Source organism: Prinia subflava, chromosome 16 (assembly GCF_021018805.1).
Source record: "Prinia subflava isolate CZ2003 ecotype Zambia chromosome 16, Cam_Psub_1.2, whole genome shotgun sequence".
In the NCBI taxonomy this organism is placed as follows: Eukaryota; Metazoa; Chordata; class Aves; order Passeriformes; family Cisticolidae; genus Prinia; species Prinia subflava.
The window spans coordinates 3,865,916-3,890,084 of NC_086262.1; the positions used below are offsets into that span (position 1 = coordinate 3,865,916).

The 24,169-nt window shown below is 41.5% G+C and overlaps 1 protein-coding gene across 3 annotated transcripts in view; it reads left to right on the top strand.

Moving 5' to 3' along the window:
• Positions 1–24,169, top strand: part of SLIT3 (slit guidance ligand 3) — a 481,586-nt gene that overhangs the window by 35,570 nt on the left and 421,847 nt on the right. For all 3 annotated transcript variants that reach the window (XM_063413913.1, XM_063413912.1, XM_063413914.1), the window contains one exon: positions 13,089–13,160. In XM_063413913.1, the coding sequence (XP_063269983.1) occupies positions 13,089–13,160 (72 nt within the window). The remainder of the gene's footprint in view (positions 1–13,088; positions 13,161–24,169) is intronic.

Consider the following 24,169-nt stretch of genomic DNA (forward strand, 5'->3'; position numbering starts at 1 on the left):
ATTAGTACAAAAAGTCATTTTTTCTCCAAGGGAATTTTGGAGGATGTCTGGTACATACATTTCCATATAGAGTCAAGAGTCTCACAACAATTAAGGAAGGGAGAAAAGACTCGAGTAAGGCCTAGTTCATGCAGATATACCCAGTTCTGGTAGTGAATAAAGTATTCTATCATTCCTGCTAATTTTTCAGAAAAAAATGTTCCCTTATTTTGGCTTTAGTACGGTGGTAGTGACCAGGAGTGATAAATCATTTTCCATATTTACTGTGAGCAGTAAATGCACATCCCAAAATGAAGACAGTCTTAAAGCTTGAAGTATGCTTCACACTTTTATAGTCCAAAATACATGAATTTCCCTTTAAAAGTTTTTGATTTCATATCTGGCAGCCACCAGTTTTATCAGGAATTATTCCTAGCAACTTGCTGAATTTTCTTCAAAAGATCTGCTGTAGGGCTGAGGTAACTAGAACCTTGAAACTAGAGAATTCGTGTTATTTTTTTGAAAAGCTGAATTAAAAATTGATTTTTTTTAAACTAAAACTCTAATAATATGAATTCTTTTCATGGTTAAAACTGAACATTGTGTAATATAAATATGCACCATAATAACAAGTAGTCTATATTCACATAGAGACACTTCTGTGATGTCCATGCCTCAGTATCTCAAGATTAATTAGTGTTTACCTTCTCCTGTCAGTAGGGGCTTGCAGGTAGAACTTGTTTATTTTTTGGGAGACACAGTGGTTCAAGTGTAAGTATAGATCACTAGTGGAATAAGACTGTGGTGAAACAAACAAAAGAAAAGCTTGAAATGACTTCTAGAAGCAAAACCTGGGTCATTTTCAGATGCCCCCAGTCTGTGTTTTGCTTGTACAAAAAGTCACTGTCCTGTTCAGTGTCTTAATAAAGCTGTCTGTGGTTCTGTTCTGAGTATTTCAGTAGTTTAAACCACATTGTGAAAAGGTCAGTTGATTTTTAGAACATCACTGGGAACAGGACTTACAGAAACGTAAGGAAAAACTGAAACAGGAAAAAAATATATCTGGGGTATTTTTGGAGGCAGACTGTGGGTGCTGGGTGCTTTGAAAAAGAGCAGTACTCAGCTGTGTTGTGCTCTGATCTGGGTGTTACCTCACATGAGGCATCCGTGCCTTGGATCTTGGTGTTGGTTTTTTTTTTCCTTATATTAAAGCTCATAACTTTAGTTTTTATTGAAATTAATCAAGCATTACTGCAAGCATTGAAATATGTATGTTTGCTGCACAGGTGAGCTGGTGTGGTGTGAATACAGGTCGTGTGCTTGAAAATATTTTGTATTTCTTATGATCAATTTAGAAAAACCTAAAAGCTTTTTCCTTTTCCTGTGACCCTGTTGACATTATGGCAAGCTGTCAATTTGCCAGAAAAAAAATCTGCATTTACTGCACTTGGAGTTTCAGGACTGAAAAAGTAGGTGCAGATGAATTGAGGAAATCAATCCCCAATCAGCCTGGCAAAACTTGCTCAAATTTCATCTTTCTACTGTTGATGATACCTTGCAAGGGGTAGGGCTTGTCCAGGCAATCTGGTGCCAGAATGGAAGCACCAGGAAGAAAAGGAAGCAGAGAGCCTTGATCAGCTGATGCTTTGTGAGTCCCCTGCTCTCCCTGCTGCTTTGGGTTTCTACTGGACTGTCTTTATTTAGCTAAAAAACAAAAACCCAAACCCAACCAACCAAAAAAAACACACCAAAAAAATTAAGCCTGTGTTAGTTACAAATGAGTTCAAAGATGAACCCCTCCCACTCTTCCTTGTCCATGAGTTTTGTCCAAGAACCCAACTTCTGTGTTTATTTTTATGGGACTCTTGTGGAAATAAATTTTAAAATGGTGCAGTAGCTGTCACTTCCTTACCCTTTGGGGACTGTTCAGTAAATGAAATAGTTTTATGAAACCACTTCATCTTTGAAGATGTGTAGAGGAGATATTTTCTAATAGGGTATGTGCATTTGGAAAAATGCTGGTTCCTAGTTGCTGTGTTTATGTCCTGGGGACTCCAGGAGGGCACTAATACCTTCACATTTCATGGCTTGCTCTGTCTGTAGCACATAATTATATAGTTCTATATAATGTATAACTGTAATTAGATAGTTATACATTACTCAGCCATTGCTGGACAGCCAAGCTCTTGGTTATGGCTGGTCCAAGAGCAAACATTTTATTTCTTTTGCAAACATTATTAAAAAAAATTAAAAAAAAAAAAATTTGCGCTTCTTTTCCAAGGGAAGCCATTAGCAGCTCTGTCAATAGGCCAGCACAGGAGGAGTCCAAACACAGGAAAAGTGCAGGGGAGGCTGGGGGCAGCAGCAAAAGGAGCAGGATGCAATGCTTCAGTGAGAGGGTTTGGTTTGCATTAGTGCCTCTGACCAGGGCCACAAAACAATGAGGTTTATTTTAACAACATGAAAATAAACGGACCCGATTTCATCAAAAACGTTTTTGTAATAGGTCACTGACCCACAAGAACTCGTGGAAAAACAAATTTGGGTCTCATTTATGCAGACAAGAGGTTCTCTAACCACAGGATTGTCGAGCTTCCGAAAGCAGTGGTTACAGAGCAGGTGGGATGAGGACACTTCCACCACAGTGCAGCCGTAATTCAGGGGGAACAGCTGACCACCACTGGACCTTACACCACAGCTTTTAAACTTCATTCTTTTCTGTGGCTTGTTTGCTTGATTTTAGCAGGTTTTTTTTATACTTGATGAAGATTTATGAGGATATTTATTTGCTTAAGCAAAGCACTGAAGGATTTAGCAGTCATTTCTTCCAGCTCGGTAGGAAATGCTTAAGTGTCTTGTGTTACTGTTGGGTAAGAACTGCTGAATCAGTGGTCTGGAATTATTTGGGTGAACTTTATTTAGCCTAAATAATTGCATCAAAAGGGTTTTGGTTCTTTGAGCTTCCTCATATTAGAAGGATTATGCTGCTTGCCATCCCAGAAATACCGTAAGTGTTGGCTGAATTTAGTGCTGTTGAGCACAGCAATCCTTAAATAATTCTGCTCCTGAGTGAAACAATGATGATTCCAAGCACTTAAGCTCCTTTTGTTCCTGGAGGATACATGAATCTGTGGGTCTTGAGGTCTCTCTGCCTTGGATCAGATCAGCACAGTCTTGACTTTGCTTTTGCTGTGGCACAACTCCATTTCAGCTGTGTCTCTTGACCTGGAGCTCCCCTCAAGCTGCACCTTCCTTCCACATGGAACAGGACAAAACAATTCATGTTAGCTTGTAGTTAACTTCATGTTAGTGTCATGTTCTCAGTTCCTTGGAGCTAATCTCTTCTCAAGGTATCAAGGTGTTCTAGTATGAGGATTTTAGGGTTCATGCAGATGTTAGGGACATTCCATGTACCTTTTCATACTTGTGTTTGGTAACTCTGAGGGGAGTAGATGTCCTGTAGTATATTAGGAGTGGAGGAGAAGAAATGGGAGCTGCTGGATACTGAAACACTTCAGAAGAGCTGATCCCTGCATTTGAAAACATCCTGGGAAAGCAGAAGAGGATCAGAGGAATCATCACAGAAATTGGACACTCTCAGCTTTTAGAAAAGGTGGATTTTGTGGCTTGTTACCCTTGTGGCTCCTCAGGAGATGATGTCCTTTGGCTGAATTGAGATAGGTAATTCCCACTGACAGAGGAATTGAGAGCTGTTTCTGTTTGATCTCCTGGAATGGGGCAATACCTTCTTGGAACTGGCTTCTTGATTGTCAAATTGGACTCAAGTGTGCAGTGTGGCTCTTTGTGCCCCTTCATCATTTCCTTATAGTCATTCCATTGGCTTGGGAGGATGGATCCTTTTTTCAGGCATCCAGTTTGATTGCAGCAGGAGATGATCCTGCAGGTCTCCCTTTTTTCCTGGCTCTGCTTGGCACAGATCCCTGGGAGAAGGAGCACCAGAGTGCCCCAAGCATTCCTTACTATATATGGATGGTGTGGGGAGCAGGGCTGGTGTTGCCTTATTCAAACAGGAACAGGGTTCTGTTTCTTCTGCTTAAAAATCACAATAATAGTTGTATTTACAAGTTTTCCTGCTAATTGGTCACAGCAATTTCTGACTTCTGGAAATAATATTAATAAAAATACAAATATGTTCTAAGGCATGTCAACATGGGGCAGCATGGCTTGGAGGTGTGAATGCTAAAATGTAGTTTTTCCTTTCTTCATGGACTTTCAGCTCTGACCTGAAAGATTACTCATTGGTGTAAAAAATGATTTAGTCATATCTATGTTACTGTCTTTACAAAAATTGATGCAATATTAAAAGTTATGGACATTTGGGGGTACTCCAGTAGATTATGTTCCTTGGATTATGTTCCTGTTCTTTTCACAATAGTCAGTGGAGTAATGAAAAAGGAACCCTGTTTTTATCATTCTCTATGAATGCTTTGAAGTTGCAAAATGTGAGTTCCTAATTTTTTCAGATTTGAAATAGGAGAACTTTCTAAAAGCTTTTCAGCAGCTTCAGCAGAGACCATCTCTGCTTGAGGGTTTATGGATCAAACTTTTTTGACTTCTTTGAATGATAGTTAAAAGAAATGGTTAATTTTTGTACATGGAAATCTTCTGCAGACAGGTATAAGCTACTATACTTGGTATATAACTGGGTAGTTCTGTAAATTTGCTGCTGTGTTGAGACTGGGCACACACCTCTGCTTGCCTTTTCTGGATTTAAAGGATTTTCTTGCTGTTGCTGTTGTCATGAATAAACACTCCGACACTTCAGAGTCTCTATTCTCATCTTCACCTAGGCTGGTACTAAAGTTTCTGTGCATTTCTCTATCACTTTAGGGCTTTGCAGTTTTTGATGATCACGAGAATGTGATTAGGATGTTTGCTTTTTTTTCATAGCTTTGGGAAAAGTTGAAATTTAACCTGTTCCTCCTGCTTCCCTTGCCAGTGTTACTAGTTTGTTCCTAGCCAGAGACCCTCTGTGTAGTTCTCTCCTCCATCCTAATATCAGATTTTTTCATATGAGGAGATACTTAGGAAAAAAAAGAAAATATGGATTCTGATATTGAAAGCTATGAAGTGTTAGAGAGGTGCAGTTCCTGTGCTGCTGAAATGCACAGACACGTACTCTGCACTTCTGAGGGAGGGGAGATAATCTTTCTCAGTCTAAAGAGGAGTTGGTAATAAAGGTTATTACTTGTGACAGCTTTGAAAATGTGAACCAGGACCACCCAGCCTGCTAAGTTTGTAATAAGGGATCTCAAAGTTATAACTACCATAAACAGTTTTCCTTCAAAAAATGGTCCCTTAGCAACTTGCAGTGGTATCTGTCCCAAGTTTTTGTAAAAGCCTCTGCAATAACACATCACGTGGATAAAGAAGTTCATTTGTCCCACACCATAATCCTGTAATATTGTTGTCCTGGGCTTCCTCCTAGTGCCCTTATTGAAATTCCATTATAGATGGTCTGGCTTTATTTCCTAGGGCAGTAATATAAAGAGGTGATGACAGAAAGTAATGGATAAGGTTGACTTTTTTTTACTGGGTGCTGCATCTTGACTGTTTTTCCTTACCAAGAGGAAGTGATATGGAGCAAAAGAGAAGTTACATTAATGATCACAATGTATTTCTTGACTCTAATAGGATTTTCTGGTGAAACCATTGCAGGCAATTGGCTGTGCTCCTGTTCTTGCTTCCCAAGCCACTGCTTCCAAAGGAAAACTTAGTTACTCCTTGGAGTTCAGTAACTCCTGGCTTTCTGTTCCAGTCTTTCATGCATTAAGTCATTTTTATTGCTTATTGGTTCTGCCCAAGCTTGTGATGTAACCACTTCTTCCTTAAAGTAACTTGTGGGAACTCTGGGCTGCATCATGTTCCCACATCTCCGAGGAGGATGCCACAGAGCTCTTGACAACAGAGGAGAAAAAGAGACCTTGTTTATTGCCAAGAGGGAGACCCAGATGTTTTGAGTGTGAAATAAAAAAAAATTGCCAAGCTGGGGAGTGAACCCAGAGTTACCTGGATAATTTCTGGATATTAAAGGCTGAAGTAGCAGGACTGCTCCTTTAAAGCTACTCATTTAAAAATGTAAAAGCACTGTAGTTTTGGTTTTTCTGTTGGAGAATGAATTGTGTAATAGGCAGTGATGTGAATATGGATGTTAAACTTGCAAGTTGTTGAACTTGTGTGGGAAGGAACTGAGTGCTACTTATTTCTTGAAAAATATGAAGTGCTTTGATTTGGGTCAAAGCTGGCAGTGCTCAGTAGGAAGGCAGACAGGATTTGATGGCTGATGGGTATCACACATTTGTGGGGTTAAAACCAGATAATTGCTCAATTTGGAGACAATAATAAAACTCAGGTTTAAGTCAGAGCCTGTGTATCAGCTTAAACTTCTGGGTGGAATGTGCTCAGTAATATTAGTTAATATAATACTGCAAGACATTTTAAATTAAAAACAAAGATGTGCAGAGAGGTTTTTGCTGTGAGATTATCTAGCAGAGCCAGGTCCTTTGCTTTTTTCCTCCATAGCCATGTAAATTTGGTGATTTGTGCTCAGGCCTTAGATTTTTGCAGTTTGCCTGAAGTAACTGATGTTACAGTATTCAGAATCTTCAGACTGAGTCAGTGGCATAATGAGAAATCAAATTGCATTGGAAAACTGCACAGTCTGCCAAGTTTGAATAAATAATACTTGCATTGCTTTTACATTGAGATTTCATATTGGTTCCATAGCCCATGGGAAGCAGGCAAGTGAGGGGCCTTGGGAGGAGGAAATTTCTCATGGAGTGAGTGGGCATCAGCTCACTGAAACTTTGTAGAAAAGAGCGTTTGGGTTTTCTCTGATTTCTTTCTTACTCAGAGTAAAACTGTCTTGCAGCTTTGAGAACAAGGCACTGAAAATGCTCTCAAAATACTGCCTACAGTTATGTTTGGTGTGATCTGTTAGTGGTGCTGCTCACACCCTCTCCTTGGACCTGGTATATAAATGAATGAGAAGTCAAGGATCATGATTGCACTGAAGCTTTTTCATAATATCCAAATTAATTGTACAAGAAATGCATAAGTCTGATATTTTAATTGTTCTTTTTACCTGTTTATTGGATTTTTGAACCCTGAAATTCTTCTGAACCTTCTGTAGCCTTGCCCTGGTGATCTTTGCCCTGGGAAGGAGGGGATGTTCTGTGTGTGAGGGGTGTGACACTGCAGGATTGTTGGAATGTCTTCTCCTTCACTTGCAGCAGCAAAGAATCTGGTTTAGATTCTTCTTGCAAAAAGATTAAAATAGCTGCAAGTTGAGCAATGTTCTAGTTCTGCTTCCATAGCATTTTATTCTTTTCCATCTATGCTGATCATGCCTTCAACAGAGATTAAATTTAGCTCCTCTTTGCTCTTGTTGTGAGTGGAGCTCCGTGAGACAACAGAAGCAGAACTGGATGTGACCCTTGCAATGGTGTGAGCATGAGGGATGCAGCTGAAATCAGAAAGTTTCTCCTCCAGGAAAAGATGACCTCTGCCTTAAGAGCAAATTGAAATTTTTCCTACCAATATTGAGAGGTTTTTATTCACTCAGAAGTTATCCAGAAGAAAAGGAATAAAGAAAAATTATGATTAATTTTGTAAAGTGTAGGTCTTTTGCTGCATTTGTTTCAGAGAATGGTCCTGATAAACATTTCCATCTTCCTCTAGCCTGGTAGCATTGTTTCCTTCCAGGCTTCAATGGTTGTTTTTCACTCCGTGTTTAAATAATCAGGGGAATCTTAATAGTTAAGTTTCTCTCCTATCCCAGCTTCAGACAGAGGAAGGAATATGATTAGCCTGGTTGGAGCCAGGAAGGCAGGAATTTCACAGTTAATAACTTCTCCATTGCTTTTTTAAGGGCCCTTGATATTCTGTGATTGACACAGAGGTTGTTTCCCTCTGTCCCTTTGCCTTCAGGACACAGGAACCCCCAGTTGGGCTGGGGGAGCAGGAGGAGAAAGTGGTGCTTGTTTATATACAGGACCAAAATAATTTGGGAGGTGAGGGGAAGTGTTTGTCCTGTGCTGGAGCAGTGTGTTTGATGCTGTGTGGGGCTGCTCTAAAGAAAACATAATAAACCAGAGGGCAGCATTGTATGTGTGGCCTTAGTAAGGTCACAGATTCTGTAAGTCTGCATTTTAGGCTATTTGAGTTATAAAGAAAGAAAATGCACTTTGTAACATGATAAAGCTGTGAAGTACAGACATTTATGAACCAATTGTGTATGAGATTAGGAGTCTACATACATTATTAAGAATGAGTAAGCAGCCGTAATTAAGAACGTGACAGTGATCTACAATAATTTCAGAAGTAGCAATATTTGACTGTTGCACCAAAGTCCTGCAGACAGAAGTATGGGCTTTTAGCTTTTATCCTTTGCAGCTCCATTAACATCTCCCAGTGGAACCAGGGTGAATCTGAGCCCTGTGAGAGGGCAGAGTCCTGGCGTGGTGGTCTCCATGCAAGCCCTGGGGGTGTGGATGGACCCCTGGAGACCCTTGGTGTGCACATCAGGGGCTCTGTGTGCTCTTTTGGGTCACTTCTGGGGACCTGAGGAGCAGACTAACAAACCAGAACACGCCAAGTTCTGCTTCCTGTGCACAGCAGTGATTAAAGGAGTCTGGAAGATGGAGGGAGCTGCAGTGTGTAGGGATTGCTGACTGCACAGCCAGCTTGTGTCTAATCAGAGTTAATAAATTTGACTCAATGCAGGTATTGCCAGAGCTGATAGGACTCCTGGAGAGCCTGTCTGCACAGTTCTTCAGCTTCCAGGAGGCTTTATTAGTCTGGGCTCCATGCTGTGCACATCCAGAGCTGCTTCTGATCCAGCACTGGAGCTAATCTGTTCCGTGGCATTGCATGATTATGCATCATTCTGCCCAGTGCTCCGAATTCCCGGAATACTTTGCAGGTCTTATTAGCTGTAAAGCATCCAGTTCAGAGTACACTGGAGCCTGAGCAGCTGCATTCCCATCCAGCAGTCCCAGGTCAAATAATGTGCACCAGATCTTGTCTGGCTCTGAGCCCCAGGCTGCTCGTGCCCCTGGTGTGCCTGGCTGTGGATGGTGCTGAGTGTGCACACAGGTCCTGCCTGTGCTCCCAGCCCAGGGAACAGCCCCCAGGTCCCAAGGGTCTCTTCTTGTGCTGCATCCCAGGTGCCATTCCCAGTCTGAACAGTCCCAGGGATTTGGTTTGATACTGGTATTTTTTCTTTAAGTTGTACTGTGCTGTTCAGATTCACAGAGCTGACCTGTCCTTCCTCCGTGATGTAGCCGCTTACAGCTGCAAAACTGGCTTGGATTGAAATTCATTTTCCAGCTATATCCTGGTGTTACTTCTATTTTGAGTCACTAACTTAAAATCAGGGATATCTATATTTATTAATAAAGTACAGTCCCAGGAACAATGTCCACAGAATCATTTTACAAGATTCTGGTTTGTTTTGCTCATGAACTTTTTGCAGCCTGTTTTCATTTCACATGGCTTCACCATTTCCAAGATGCTTGTTCTAAGATCAAAAGTACTGCTGTAATTAAAATTGGGCAGCTGACAGGATTAAGATTTATGCAGTAATGGGTTGGTAATGGGTCTAGGCAAGCAGGGGTCATTTCTGTTCCTCTCCCAGGATCATTTGGTGTGGGAAGGGGCTGCAGCCCCACAGCTCCATCCCTGTGCTGGCATCCCCAGTGTTTGCTTCACCCTGCGCTGGAAGTTCCCCCCTCTGTCCCAGAACTGATGCTGATAGGTGAGAATAAACTTCAGTTCTTGTCAAATGATGTGTCAGGAACTCTTCCACTGCATTTCATCCGTGTTTGGCACTTCTTGTCAAACCAGAGGAAACAGTGCTTATAAATGACCCTTCAGAACATTTGGTCTTTTCATTAAATAATCTTTAAACACGTCTCTATTTTTTTTTTGGAATTTAAAAACATCCTGTCTGGCACTTTGATACTTCTGTATTGAAGACTTTCTTAATGGCCTTTCTCTTAAGCCCAGGAAGAGAAATAAGAGGTGTAATTGGGATTTTTTCCTAGGCTATTGGTGGCTTTCTGGCACATAATAAATACGAGCATGTTAAATGTAGCCTACATCAAGTATGTCTAAGTCTCTATGAGGTGATCTGGTCTTACATTTCAGTAAGTATTGCAGTAGAAGTTATAATGCAGTAGGTGATGTTCAACAGAAACACCCCCCTGTTCATTCCCTTAGTTCCCCTGAGAATCAAACTATGGATAAAATGACTTTTGGAGGAAGTTTAAACTTGAAATAAATCTTAGGAAGTGGTGGAAGGTTTGGAGAGTCCCACAGCTTGAAACAAGACATGGATAGACACTTGTCTCCAAGTGTTTGGTGTTAAAATAATTTGCTTTGTTATCAATTAGTAACGTAACGTGGTGTTAGAGCTGCAAGCTCTGGTTTGTGGCAGAAATAAAGCTCACCTGGAGCTTCTGGAGGATGGAACCTGTGCAGGAGCACTTACCAGTACTGCTGGGGGACTTTGAAAATCGAGTTTACATCAGTCAAAGCAATGGCAGAATTTCATTGAGCTCTTGGCCTTGAGACACAAATTCAGTTTGCTTTCTGCTGCAGTGAAGAAAGAATTTCATTTATAACAATACCATATTAAAAATATTGAGAACATTTAGACCCATAGAAAATGTTTACTGGTAGTGAAGAGGCAGTCGCAGTGTGAACTTTGCAAGTGTCCTTGTGTGGATGTTGCTTCATTTAATGTTTGAAAGAAAATCAATATGGAGGGAACTTCAGGTTGAGATGTTGAAATGCTTAGGAGTTAAAAAGGGCAGCTGAGAACTTCTGCTATCACAGAGAGGAGAGTGTTGGCACATACAAATAATAGGAAATAGTTTAAGATGTTCAATCTTCTGGATTAATTTGATAGTAAATTAGAGAAAAACCCTTGATGTTAGGGTTTTTTCCCCCTCTGGGTTGTTTATGCCACTGCAAGTTGTAAATGTTTGACTTCTCAGGCTGAAGATTTGCTAACCTGGAAATACAACTTCTTGTTACTACATATATTTTCTTGTCTGCTTGTTGGTGTGAAACCTCCTGTTCCAGAAATTTAATCTGATTTTGATTAGTTTCTTTGGCTTAAAACAATAAGCATAAGCTCAGCACTAGTGAAATTCCTTGCAAGCAGAGAAAAAAATATTCTTAGAACATATTCCTGGGAGGTTGCTTTGAGATGGGTCAGATGCCTTTGGGTTGACAGTGCATAATTATGTGTACATTGTGAGATCTGAGATGATAATCAGACACAGGAATAAACATTTAGCACCGTGTGTAATAGATGCATTTCACTGGCACTCTTGCATTTGGATGATAAATAAGTTGATTTTGTTCAGTGTTTCTCAATGACTAGTGGTGGCCTTGGTGAAGGAGGATGGATGAGGAGTGCTAAGCCCTGAATAAGTAATTTTTTTGTTATATTTCATCCTGTTATTCTAAAAGATAAACATGATTAACCAAAGTAATGACTTTGATGGGAGCTAAGTAGCATATTGCCATCAACCTTGAATTAAATAGGATTGTTTACTTAGGTATAAAATTGAAATGTCACATGGGTGTTAGGGAATCCAGTTCCAGCTCTTCCCATGTATTTTCTCAAATGCAAAGCTAGCATCTCTCATATTCTTTAAAGGCTCATTTGCTGTTTTGTGTATTTATCTCAAAAATGTGATGGAGTAGCTGGGCAAAGCTTCAGGCAGTAACTTCAGCAGATACAAACAGTGGTTCTCACGTGGTGAGTGTGATGCACAGTGCTCAGGCTCTGTGGGCTTGCAGACACAGTCTTTGATCTGTTCTAGGTGTCAGAAAGAGGAGTTAAAATTCCCCTCTCCCCCATCACCCCTTTATCATGTGTTCATATGGTGGCCATGTGAAAACTCTGCCATATGACACCCCACAATGTGAGTTTGATCTCAGGGAGGCCTTTCAATTCCAAAAATTCCTGAATTCTGATACTGAAATGACTCAGCGTGCAAGAAAACTGGAAAGCAGATCTGGGGTGCTGAGCAGCAGTGGGTTTATAAAAGTTCCAGGTGTCTTTGGAGATTAAAACTTCAGCAAAAAGAGATCTGCCATCAAAGTTAACCTGGAAGGTGGATGGGGAACAAAGAGGACACAAAGACTGCCTCACCTGTGAACTCACAGAGCAACTCAGCTTCCCCTTTACACAGTGGGGGTGTTTGTAATTAACTCAGATCAACTCATGATGCAAATTGGCACTGTGAGGGCAGGTGACTGTTTTCATTGAACAAGAGCTGAAGAACAGCGTTGTGTCTTACAAGCAGAACTGCTTTTAGGTTTTGCAGGGCTGTCACACGTTTTGTGGAGAGGAGGCTCATGCTTTTTATAGTTACAGGGCTGCAATAGCTTGGAATGGTTGTTTTGTGAAAACTGGCAAGTTGTCACCAGAGTAAAGCTCACACAGTGAGTGAGTAAAAGGGACTAATGTATAAACACTAATCTGTTCTCTAAAATGTTCCTGGAAGAATCTTCAGGATTAATATTCTATTTCAAATCACCATGTAGTCATCTGGTTACCCATATGTTCATATTTTCTACAACAGTGCTCAGGTTTTCCAAGTGAAGTTTCAAGAAAATTAGTTGAAAAAGAAATTATGTATACTACAGAAATAATAGCTAATCTGGGAATAATCTTGGTTGGTCAAGTTACTGAATTTACTGTGCCTGCATTTTTTGAGGGAGAATGAAAATCCAGATTCCTGCCAGTAGCTGTTCCTGAGGCAGGGTGAGCTGAGTGTATGATTCTCAGTACCCAGAGGAAAATTTAAAAGTTATGTTTGTGTGCGCAACCATATTGAAACTTTGTGGTGCCTGTCCCTTGGCTCCCCACCTCGTGGATGGGGGCAGGTGCTCTGCAAAGGACACAGTTTGGCTCCTGTGTGAATAAAATGCACAAGGCATCAATGACAACTTCCTAGCATGAGGTGTAGTGCAATGGGAGCTTTGTGTGTTTATGTATAACAGAATAAACTTCTTCAACTGCAAGATAATCTAATCTATTTTTTTTTATTCTGGTTGTAACTGTTTAGGCGTCTGAACAAGAATAAATTGCAAGTTCTTCCCGAGCTGCTTTTTCAGAACACACAGAAGTTAACTAGGCTGTAAGTATAATCTGATTTATTTTTCTGTGGTGTGTTTCTATTTTATGTTCCTTATTGTGCAGATTCACATGTTTGTGTTTTGACTGCGGCGAGAGGTTTAATTTTTGTGATATTAAACTGCCAGTTAAGTAAGGGTTTTTTAGGGGATGTGTTATGTTTGCTTGTGTGTAGCTGTAATTTGGTAGAGCATAAATATCAGAGGGAAGGGAAACCACAAAATTTTCCTGTTCCTCGTATATTCACCAGGATGACGTCAAGGTGACTTATTTTCAACTCTCTCTGTAGAGCCACAGAAACCATGGAAAGTGTCAGGTTCACCTCTCTGGTTCAGGCTGGATGTCCACAAAGAGAGAGTGCATATTCTTATTTGAAAATAATGGAGGTAGCTATAAATTCTTTAGTTCGGAAAATTATCTTTTCAAGTAAGTCAAGGCTTTGCCAGATAGACCAGCCAAGTTATGGCTGCTGCCTCGTGAGGCAGGAAGAGGAGAAATTATGGAGAGGTAAAGAGATTTTTTTCTTTGAAATATAAAAACTGTGTTATAAAATGTTTAGATGGCATCAAGGTCCATTTCAACAGCAAGAGAAGGATGAAATGAACTTGGCATTATTTGGTTTTGGTGGGAGGAGGGAGAGGGTGGTGTTGGAACAATAACTGGATGATTTACAAAATATATATTTTTAAAAAAGTGTATAAAAATAAAATGGATGAGCAGGTGCCTGCGTAGTTACTATAAAAAAAGTCATCTGCCTTTTTAAAGGAGTGATCAAAAACTGTTTGAAATAATTTTCTGGATCCTGCCAAAGTTAAACACGTGATCCAGACTGGCTCTTTGAAATTTGTTCTTTTAATGCTTGAGTTTGTTTATGGAAGATCAGATACTGAGAGTTGTGATTTGGTTAGTGAAATTGTGAAGTTATTACAGAGTGGCTGATAAACTTCTCCATTCATGTGGAGTTTTTATAATTGCTTTAATACATCAATGTGTGACCATACAGACCATTTAGACAGTGCAGTAAATTTTTCTTCCTGTGGAGATACAAACCACATGGTGATAGTGCAGATTAATTTTGGTGTCTGATGACTTTAAAGAAGTAGGATCTTGGTTTATGTTTAAAAGAGGCAAGCTGAGCAGTGCTGTGCAACAAGTGATATTGATAGTTTGGAGAAATTCTCTAAGAAACTTTTGGTGTTGTCCAAACTTGTTCACGAAAAACTGTACAAGTCAATGCCATTATTCTGCAGTTGTAAAAAAAAAGTTAAAAAAATTATAAGCTATAGCTGTGTTTTAGTCTTAAAATCTGCTTGGAAAAATCTTTGTTGGACTTGTTTTGCAAGCTTTGTCATGACTTTTGAATTCACAAAATTTTGATACATTTGCTGAATGGATTTGCTTGAGCTGAACCATTCTTTGCATGGTTTTGAAATTTTGCATCTTGAAGCTGCACTTGGGTGTAAAGTGTGAGCTGGGACATAGTCACAGATACCTTTATCTGGTCTCTGGAAGGTGTCAGTTGTATTTGTTTGTTTGAAGAGTTGCTTTAATTGGGTTGGTTGTGTAAGGATATGATGATGCTTTCAAGAGAAAAGCTTTGACAGAGTTCACCTGGATCTCTACAAGTTCCAGCTTAAGGTGTTGAAAATTCCTCTGTGAGTGGTCTCATTGTACCTGGATGTGATGAGAGGAACTCCCAGGTAATTTGTGGTTTCAGTGGAATGCCGTGTGTGTTGCTGACTTGTGCTGTCTGTCCTCAGCAGCCTGGCACAAAGAACTGAAGTGAAAGTGGCTGAGGCTGCTCAGTACCACAGAGTGCATCTTTCAGTGGCTCCTGTAATCATGATACATTATAGCCCTTACCAGCAAGGGCAATAATTTTGCTTTTAGAATATAAAGATTGTAATAAAGTTCCACAGCGTGGGATGATTAATCCGAATGCCGTGTTCTGTGACGCCTCCCGACGGGTGCTGTCGGAACATTTGTCTTTATTCACTGACATCTCAGTCTTGCTTACTGTTGAGCAGTGCATTAGATAGATCACTTTAACACTGTTTGTCAGGAGAAACTCGCTTTTTCTTTTGAAGACACAAGTGTTATATAAATAGAGTGTGGATTATAAGCAAATAAATCTTAGCTCAAGTGAACTGTTACAGTTCCAAGTGTAGTTTGCTTGCGTGTTTTTCTGTCACGGGCTAAGAATGAAAAATTTGCTTCCTACTAGAATTTGTAAAAATACACCCACACATATATATGGTTGCTCTCTGTTGTTATATATAGTTGCTCTCTGTTGTTATATATGGTTGCTCTCTGTTGTTTCATGTCCCTGTCTTGGTCCCACTGCTGGTGGATTCAGAGCTGTTCTTCCTTGCTTCTGTTCTGCCTGTGTGGATGCAGCAGTGCCCCTCTGCTTTGGTGCCTGCATTCCTCCTGCAGCTGCTCCCAGAAGAAAGCAGAGCTCAGAAGGTGATGAAAGGGCATAAAAGCAGTGAAACAAAAATCAGTAAGACAGGCTGATGCAGGGGTGAGGTAGATTCTGTGGAATTTACGAGGAGTGAATTTAAATGAACATTAAAAATCGTAGATAATGCAGGTCTTAATTTTAATTTTCCATGGTTACAGCTATAGTACTTCTACTGCCATATTTTCCAGCTCTTGACTCTGAGCTACTCAGGCGTTACTCCATTATTTTCTTCCTAATAATTCTAATCCTCATAAAGTGGAAAGTCCAAAAGTCAAGTATTTTAGTTGTGTAAGCTTGCTGCAGCTCAAACAATGCAAAATTTTCAATAACTAAGTATCTTGGTGCAGTCTGTCCAAATGGTGAGATTTGGGTTTGTTCACTGGAATGAAGAGCTGCTAGTCTTGGCCATAGAGGAAATAGAGATGAATTCTGTGTTCTGAAGCTGCCCTCTCCAGCAGGCTTGCAGTACCAGGCCATGGCTTTGTTCATGAAGGTACGAGCTCGACTGACTTCTTTTTAAGATAAAGCTTAATAGAAAGATGATATTCTAAATTTGGTAGCTTGATGAAAGTGTGAAAATTGAGCATATTTATTACCATTAATAAAGTTTGGAGTGACTGAGCTGCTTAAAGATGCAGGGATTTTGTGTGCTGGAGGGTTTCAGGGAAGACCTGTTAATATTTCAGGGGTAATTCAAGGCTGAAAAATCGACTGAGGGCTTTTCTTAGTGTTCTGTCAGCAAGGCTGGAACCTGGGACTTTATTGGGGAACCAGCTGTGTTTCTGCAGGCTGGCATCAGCAGAACCTGCTCAGCCCTGCTGGGGGAGTCAGGCTGGGACGTGGGGTCCTCTGGAAAAGCTGCAGCTCAGACCTGGGGTGCTCCTCTGCTCCATGTGCTCATGGTTTGGTGCAGCAGTGCTGCTGTCCCTGATGCATTCCCTGTGTGCCACCAGGTCATGCATGTTGCATTCCCACTGAAATCCACTACTGAAATTGAATTTAGAATGATTCTCAAATTATAACTGCGTCCTCAAGCCTCCCTTCCACTCCAGGTACCTTTGGCTTTTTTCTCCAAGCCTCTCCTAAATTCTGAGCTTCAGGATATCCTTGCATCTTTTACAGGGCTGCTTAGGCTTCCTTGTCACATCTGGTTGATATTAAAAGCAGGAATATATATAGTGAAATAAACCTTAAATGGAATGTGAGGCGTCCCACAAAATGAGTTTCTCATAAAGCTTTGAGCCTTTCCTTCTAGAAAGAGTGGCTTTGAGACTCATGGATTTTGTTTGCTTTGGTTTAGATAAGGGTTTTACGTTTAAGTTGGATGGTGAATGAGCCCTTGATTGGATTCTCTAGTGGAAATGTTTCTCATTGCTCTGTTGCCTTCACTGCCTAAGTTTTAAAGCTTCTGAACTGGTTTTTTTCTGGGATAATTATCTAATAATTCAAAATGCAGGCACGTTTAATGAGAAAACTGAATCAAGGAAAAGGCATTTTTAATGAGTGGAGAAAATAAAAGCATGAAAGATCTTTTTTTTTAATAGTTTCAGATACTTACTAATATCTATCCATAAAGAAACAGGTATTTTTAATACAGGTGATGAAATGCACAGAAAAAGTATAATAAAATGAAACATGTAATTTAACAGCTATAAAACTAGGTTTTGATTCTCAGGCAATTATTATATCCAAAACAACATGTGAAATTTATCTGCAAAGGTTGCAAGCAAAGATTTGTGCCTGCTGGAATCCTGAGTCCTTTGTGTGCAAAGCTGGTGTATAGAATGATGGTAAAGCATCTGCTTTTCACTAAGAAACAAGTATACTAGGGGTCCATGAGATACTTATTTATCTTTGAAAACAACAGGGGGAACAAAGCTCGTTTTCCCACGAACACCCTGTCATGTAAGAATATATTTGTTTCATTCTTGAGGCCTCTCTACCTCAGGCTAGCTGCTAAGTAGTCATGGTAAAGCTCCTTTGTGTGTGTGAAAAAAACCTCTTAGAAGGGCTCTAAACTCGAGTCTTGCAGTGAGAATTAATGCCTCTACCAAATTTATAGCCATGGACCATTTGTTGGGTCTATTTACTTTTAATGAACTGTCTTGGTTGTCACTTGACTGAGCAAACCAGGCTCTGGAAATGTGGGTACTAAAATCTGGTACCAGAATATCAGGATAGTGGCAGCATCCATGAGACTCTGAAATGAATTTGTTTACTTTTTCGAGTAGTATCAGAATCTAGACTTCATTCCAAAACTGAGTGTCTTAGTGTGATCCTGAGCTGAGACAATTTGGGTCCATGGCTGAGCCTGCCCAGTATCTTTGTGTTTCAGTTTTCTAGTCATGGTGCCCCAGTGTTTCATCACATTCATTTATAGTTATTTCTAAATTAGGCTAAAGTAGCACAATCAGCAGAACAGAGACATTGCAGAGAAGTTATTTGTTTTAATAAAATGGGGTTTCCTCCCAGTGTCAGGAGCAGCCATTCTGTAATAAGTTGCTTGCTGGTAACGTGGTGTAAGTATTTGTACTGTGAGATTGTCAGAGCTGGATCAGTGGGATGCTGATTTCTTGTCTAGTGGAATATTTTGAAAGTTGATTGATAGATGGGTAAAACAGTGAGTACTTGGAGCACGCAACACAAATTCTGTGAGTAGCCTTAAAAAGGGGCAATATTCAGTTTTAGGGAATCACAGAGTGGCTGAGGCTGTGTGCTGGGCTGGCCCTGGCAGGACACTGGTGCCAGAGGTGCTCTGTCACTGCTCTTCTCATCTGGGCAGGCACAGAAAGTTTAATTAAAGACTTGTGGGGTGAGATAAGAGCAGGGAGAGGTCCTCACCAGTGACTGTCACAGGCAGTACAGACCTGACTCTGGAATATTAACTTTATAAAATCACAGTAGGGCAGTGTTTTATTTTTAGAAATTGCTATTTGCCATCTCTTTCCTTGTGTTGCCCACTTCCTTATGATATCAGTGTGTGTGTATTTGATTTTGTGTGAGTGGTTTCTGTGGATAATTCCTGCTAGGAGCAGCTGGAACTACTCAGTATGCTTTATTCAGGAGGCTGCCCTGGTTAGCCATAAATGTGAAGGTGTTCTCACCTTCCCTGTGGGATGTGCTGTGCTGCAGGCAGGTGTTGGCCCAGGTGAGACAGTTCCTGCCTGGCACTGGACAAGTGCAGTGGGATTTTCCCAGTGTCTGCTTTCCTCTGAGTGCCTGTGTAGCCCAGATGTTTATTGGAGCCAGGGGTTGTTGCACATGGCTGGGATTTGCCCGGGATTTGCTGCTGGAAGCTCTCTGAGAAGTGTCACTTGTAAACCCTCCCCTCCTGCCCATCCTCAGCTCAGAGCACCAAACCACAACTCCTGGTCAAATCCAGCCTCTTTCATCTTCTGGGTGTCATTAGAAGCTGTGCTTGGATCATAAATTTTCTTAGTGTCCTCTTTATTTCTCTGTTTGTTCTCTTTGTAGAAAGAAAGCTCTCCCGGATTGCTGCCTCAGAGCTCCATTATCATTTCCCATCAAAGCAGGATCCTGACAATTCAATTGTTGCAGGGTTTGAGTTACGGTGTTGCCATGACAAAAGAGCCCGGCTGGTGACAGGGTGTTCTTGTGGTTTTATCCACATCCAATAATTGTAGTTCTGCTGTGTATAGATCACAGCAGGTCTTTTCAGAAGACAGTAAATAATTACAGTAAGTGTTTGCTGGTCTCTGGGGTGCACTTCTGGCTTGGGAAAGATGTGCATTAGGTCAGGGGCTTGTGCTGCAGATAGCTGGATGACATTTACACCATTTATCAAGCTGAAGTCATTCTGGATCTTCTTCTGGGCTCTGCTTGTAAATAATGTATTTAACCTTTCTTTTTTTTTTAATACAACTACACACCAATTTTACTTGATGAGTCTAAGGATCTTCTTCTGTCTAAATTAGTGAGGAAGAATCATTAAAAACATAAAAGGTTTTTAACTTATTATTTTGAGGGTAGAAAACAAAGGAAAACATGTTGAAAAGCCAGAAGGCTTCCTCCTCAGTGCTGCTTTTTCCCCTGTGTGAAATGGATTATTTGAAATGATAGTGTGCAGATGTCTTGTTTCCCCTCTTAAGGCACGACTGGGGAAGAAAGGGTGTTTTTTGTGAAAATTGCTGCTGGGTTTTAGTGGCGTCTCCCTTCTAGGGAGGGTTCTATTGCCAGCTTCTGTGATCAGGTCATCTTATTGCAAAGCTATTTAAGGGAGTTTGTGGCAAAGGATTATACACTTCCACAAGAAATGCCACACATGCAGATTAAGCATAAGTCTGCTTTGGAAATCAGTTGTTTTTACTCTGTTAGCTGAGCAGCTAACATTGCATTTCCAGTGTTTTTTCCTTTGCTACTTGAAGGGTGAAGATCTTTTCATTGAGATTCAGCTCAAGAAATCAGGAGGCTCCAAATTAGTGGGATTAATTTGCTATTTAATGATTTGATAATTATTTGGTAGCCTTAGCCATGATCTGGGTGTCTGTTTTCCTGAGTGTTGGGGTTTTTCAAATACTCTGAGATATATTCTAGATTCAAATCACATGGCTTGGAGATAGCACATTAAAAATACTGTTCATGTACTGTAACTGGCTGCTCAAAGCAATCCTGAACTCCAAAATGCTAACTCCAGTAGCAGCCTTGTGAACTTACTAAGTCTAGTCCATGATTTTGCATCAACAGTGTGCTTGTAAGGAGTTTCTGATGCTTCATGAAATTTGCCTTATTCTTGGTATCAGCCAAGGAATACTGACAAATTCAGTATGTGCTCACAATTAGCCATTAATTCCCATCAGAGTTCATTCTTTATGAGAACATCCCGGAGGTGCTCAGCAAAATGAAGCTTTTCTGAACATCTGCAGGATCTGCTGCTGCTTTGAGCAGCAAGGGCAGCTGGGTGGGGGCTACACGGTCCCTCAGCACCTGCAGAGCTGCACACCTGGGTCCTGGGCTGGCTGTGTCCTGTGTCCTGGGCTGGCTGTGTCCTGGGCTGGCTGTGTCCTGTGTCCTGGGCTGGCTGTGTCCTGTGTCCTGGGCTGGCTGTGTCCTGTGTCCTGGGCTGGCTGTGTCCTGTGTCCTGGGCTGGCTGTGTCCTGGGGTGGCTGTCCTGGGCTCTGGGGTGGCTGTCCTGGGCTCTGGGGTGCCTGTCCTGGGTTCTGGGGTGGCTGTCCTGGGTTCTGGGCTGGCTGTGTCCTGGGCTCTGGGGTGGCTGTGTCCTGGATTCTGGGGTGGCTGTCCTGGGCTCTGGGGTGGCTGTCCTGGGCTCTGGGGTGGCTGTCCTGGGTCCTGGGGTGGCTGTGTCCTGTGTCCTGGGCTCTGGGGTGGCTGTCCTGGGCTCTGGGGTGGCTTTGTGTGCTCTGCCAGCTCAGATGTGTCCTTAGTGACTGCCTGCATCTTCTGTCTTCAGAGTGAGGAGTTGAAATGGGGAGAAAACAGTGACTGAGCTTCTGGTTCCGAGGGCTTCCACACGACTGAGCTGTTCTGTCTCAGAACACGGCAGCTGTGGGTGGGCATTATTGGCGTGCTGTTTTCATGGATTACTCTGCAGAATTTGGGGTTTTTTGCTTCTGTGGGCAGCAGTCCAAGTTCTGCAGCTCCCTGCAGTGCTGTGTTCTGGTTCCTGCGGTTTGATTTGTGGTGGTGGCAGGGCCAGGGAGCTGCTGCTGCCTCTGCAGGGTGGGTTTGTCTGGGGCACTCACGGGCTGCTCTCAGCCTTGGCAGAGGATCGAGGGGCTGTGGAGGCTGCAGCTGGAGATGAATTAGGTTATATCCCAGGTATTTTATTACTGGGGGATTCTGACCTGATAGTTTATAAGCAGTTTCTTTTCTGGAAACTGGATAACCCTGGTAGTCTGTGCAGCTCTAAGTTTGTCAGGGTCAGATTTACTGCATTTGCTTTGTTAATGTGGATTTTTTTGGCCTTGCCATTAGAGCTGGTCACCAAATATCAGCACATCACAGTGTACCTGCACACAGTGTATTGCTGGGTGGATATTGCTTTTCTCGTTTTAAAACTTCCTTTTAATCTGTTCATATGTGAATGTTTCTTGCCTTTCCCCTTTGGCTGTGCTCTAAAAAGAGCTGAAAAGTTTTCCTGAGTGTTCAGTGCTTCTGAGCTGCTGGAGTCTTGTCCATGGTTAGAATGGAAAATTGACTTGTAAATTGTCATCACTGCAACTGGGAGACAATGCAGAGTGAATATAACTCTCTTTTCTCTTTGGTGAACAGGAGATTAGAGCACATTTAGCATTATTTTCACACTGAGGCAGTTTCCTCACACAAAGCAAATGTAGGAACAGATTGAACTGATGACCCGAAGTGCAGACATCTCATCTACGCAACAGGAAAAATATCATAATGATAATGTAAATATTTCTGCTGCTTTCCATAATAGACTGTCATCCTGAGGCCAAAGATGAGTTTACATTCATCGTCTTGTAAAAGTCCTTTCAAATACTTTGGAAATATGTTGCAGATAATGAGAATTTCTTTTAGTGTGTGTGGGTAATAGAAGTAGGGGAGATGATCACTGGTGTAGAGATGCTAATGAGGGTTAAATTACAAGAGAAGTCTTGATTTTCATCGGTGTCTTTAAAAAGAAAAGGTCATTTCCCATCCGCAGTTTTCTGGCTTCAGCCCTCCTGGTTGTTTCATGGCAGTAGAACCCTGATTTACCAACAGAGATTTACTGCCCAGTCAGAGTGCCCCATGAGTTCAGGGTTTGGTGGGTAAAACCACACAAGGCCAAAAACTTCCTTGTTTTAATTATCATTTGGTTTTCTTCTTGACAGCTGCAATGTGTACAATGGGAAGCTTAAGCCAGGCTTTCTGGAGCTTTTCCATGTGTTTCACAGGGGTAACAGGCCATGCCTGTTTAAAGTATTTCAGACACTTAAAGGTCTCGAAAATGAAAGCTGCTATTACTTTTAAATGCACTGGGTTTGCTTTTGAAATGCAGTCATAAATGATCCAGGATTTCATTTTGATTCCAGTCCCTGCAGTTGGGAGAGCCATGGGACTGTAGCCTGGGGCGTGTGTGTGCCTGTCAGAAGGGTCAGGAGCTGGAGCAGGGGATTTGATCTGGAGCCTGACACAGCCCCACGTCCCCCGTGCAGACTGCGCCGTAAAACTTACAAGGGTAGAAAATATTCATGAAACAAAATTAAAATAACCCGTGCAAGTCATTAAAGGCTACAGGGCTATGAGAATAGATTGGTAAGGGTGGTTTGTCATCATCCTGCTCTCATGACTGGGGCAGGGATGTTGTACAAGGTGTGCCTTTGAACTGCTTTTGTTTCTTCACTCAGTGTAACACACTGAAAACAAAAGGTTATGGCACCATGTGTTACACAAAGTCCATGAGCTGATGTTTAATGTTTCCCTTATATTATACTTTGGAACTTAGTGAGATTATTCAAGTATACAGTGATTGCCACTGTTGAATATTGCAATTTTCTGCAATGAAAATGCAAATACTGTTGAGAAAATTGACTGAAGCATATTTGAAATTAAGTACCTGCCTTTTGCTTTGCTCTGTTAAACTCCCTCATGGGCTGTTGCTAAAGACATCTGCAAAATGTTTTCTTCAGGAAGCAGCTGATATGAATTTACTCCATTCCTATTGATCGATGAAGGAATGTTGAGTTTAATGTTTTGAATGGTTTCTGTGCATGGTACAACATCAGTGCTCAGTGAACTGTGAGGGGAAAAATGCTGACAAGAAAAGCATCCGATATGAAACCAAATATTATGGTTATAGAGTTAGTTTCTTTTGTTGAGAGAATGATCTTGTATCCTGCCACACAGCCACAGGAACAGAACTCCCTAAGTTCTGATAACCATCCCTGCTCAGCCCTGCCTCGCTGTCCTCTCTGGAGTGAAGAGAGTGCTGAGTGCACTGGGACATTGTCTCTGAGCCCCAAAGTGAGTTCTTTACAGCAAGCATATGCACAAGGTGACTGTATCTTCAAAAGCATTGGATGGAATTTTTGCTTCTTTCACCTTGAGTTTGTACTGCCCTGCTCTGCATTTTCCCACTAACTGCTCAATTGACCCCATGCCTTCGACCCCCTTACTAGGAGCAGAGCTGATGGTATATTGTGCTAGGTTTTTTACTAGGACTTTTTTCAGAAATGGCAGCCTTTGCAGTGCCTTGGTGTTACCTGATCCTGGAAGTTGCTGGTCTGGAGGAGGTATTTCCCTTAAACACCTTCCCTTCCTTGGCTGCAGAGGCCTCTCGTGGCTCCTGCAGTATGGGGAGCTTGCCAAGGGCTGCACTGGAGGCACCATCCCAGGACGGTGCAGGGCTGGCTGCAGGAAAGCCCCTAAACCTGTCCTCTGCTGGGTTTGTTGGGAGGACACGCTGGCACATCCCTGGGTGAGCCAGAGGAATCTCAGTGAGGCTGTTTTGGTGTCTGCCATGAAATAGGAAATGCACAGCTGAGACCCAGAGTGTCCCTTCCTGTTGTGTTTTATCTTTTTTTCTGCCAGAGTGGGGATTAAATGCTCCAGACGGTGTTTCTTGTTCC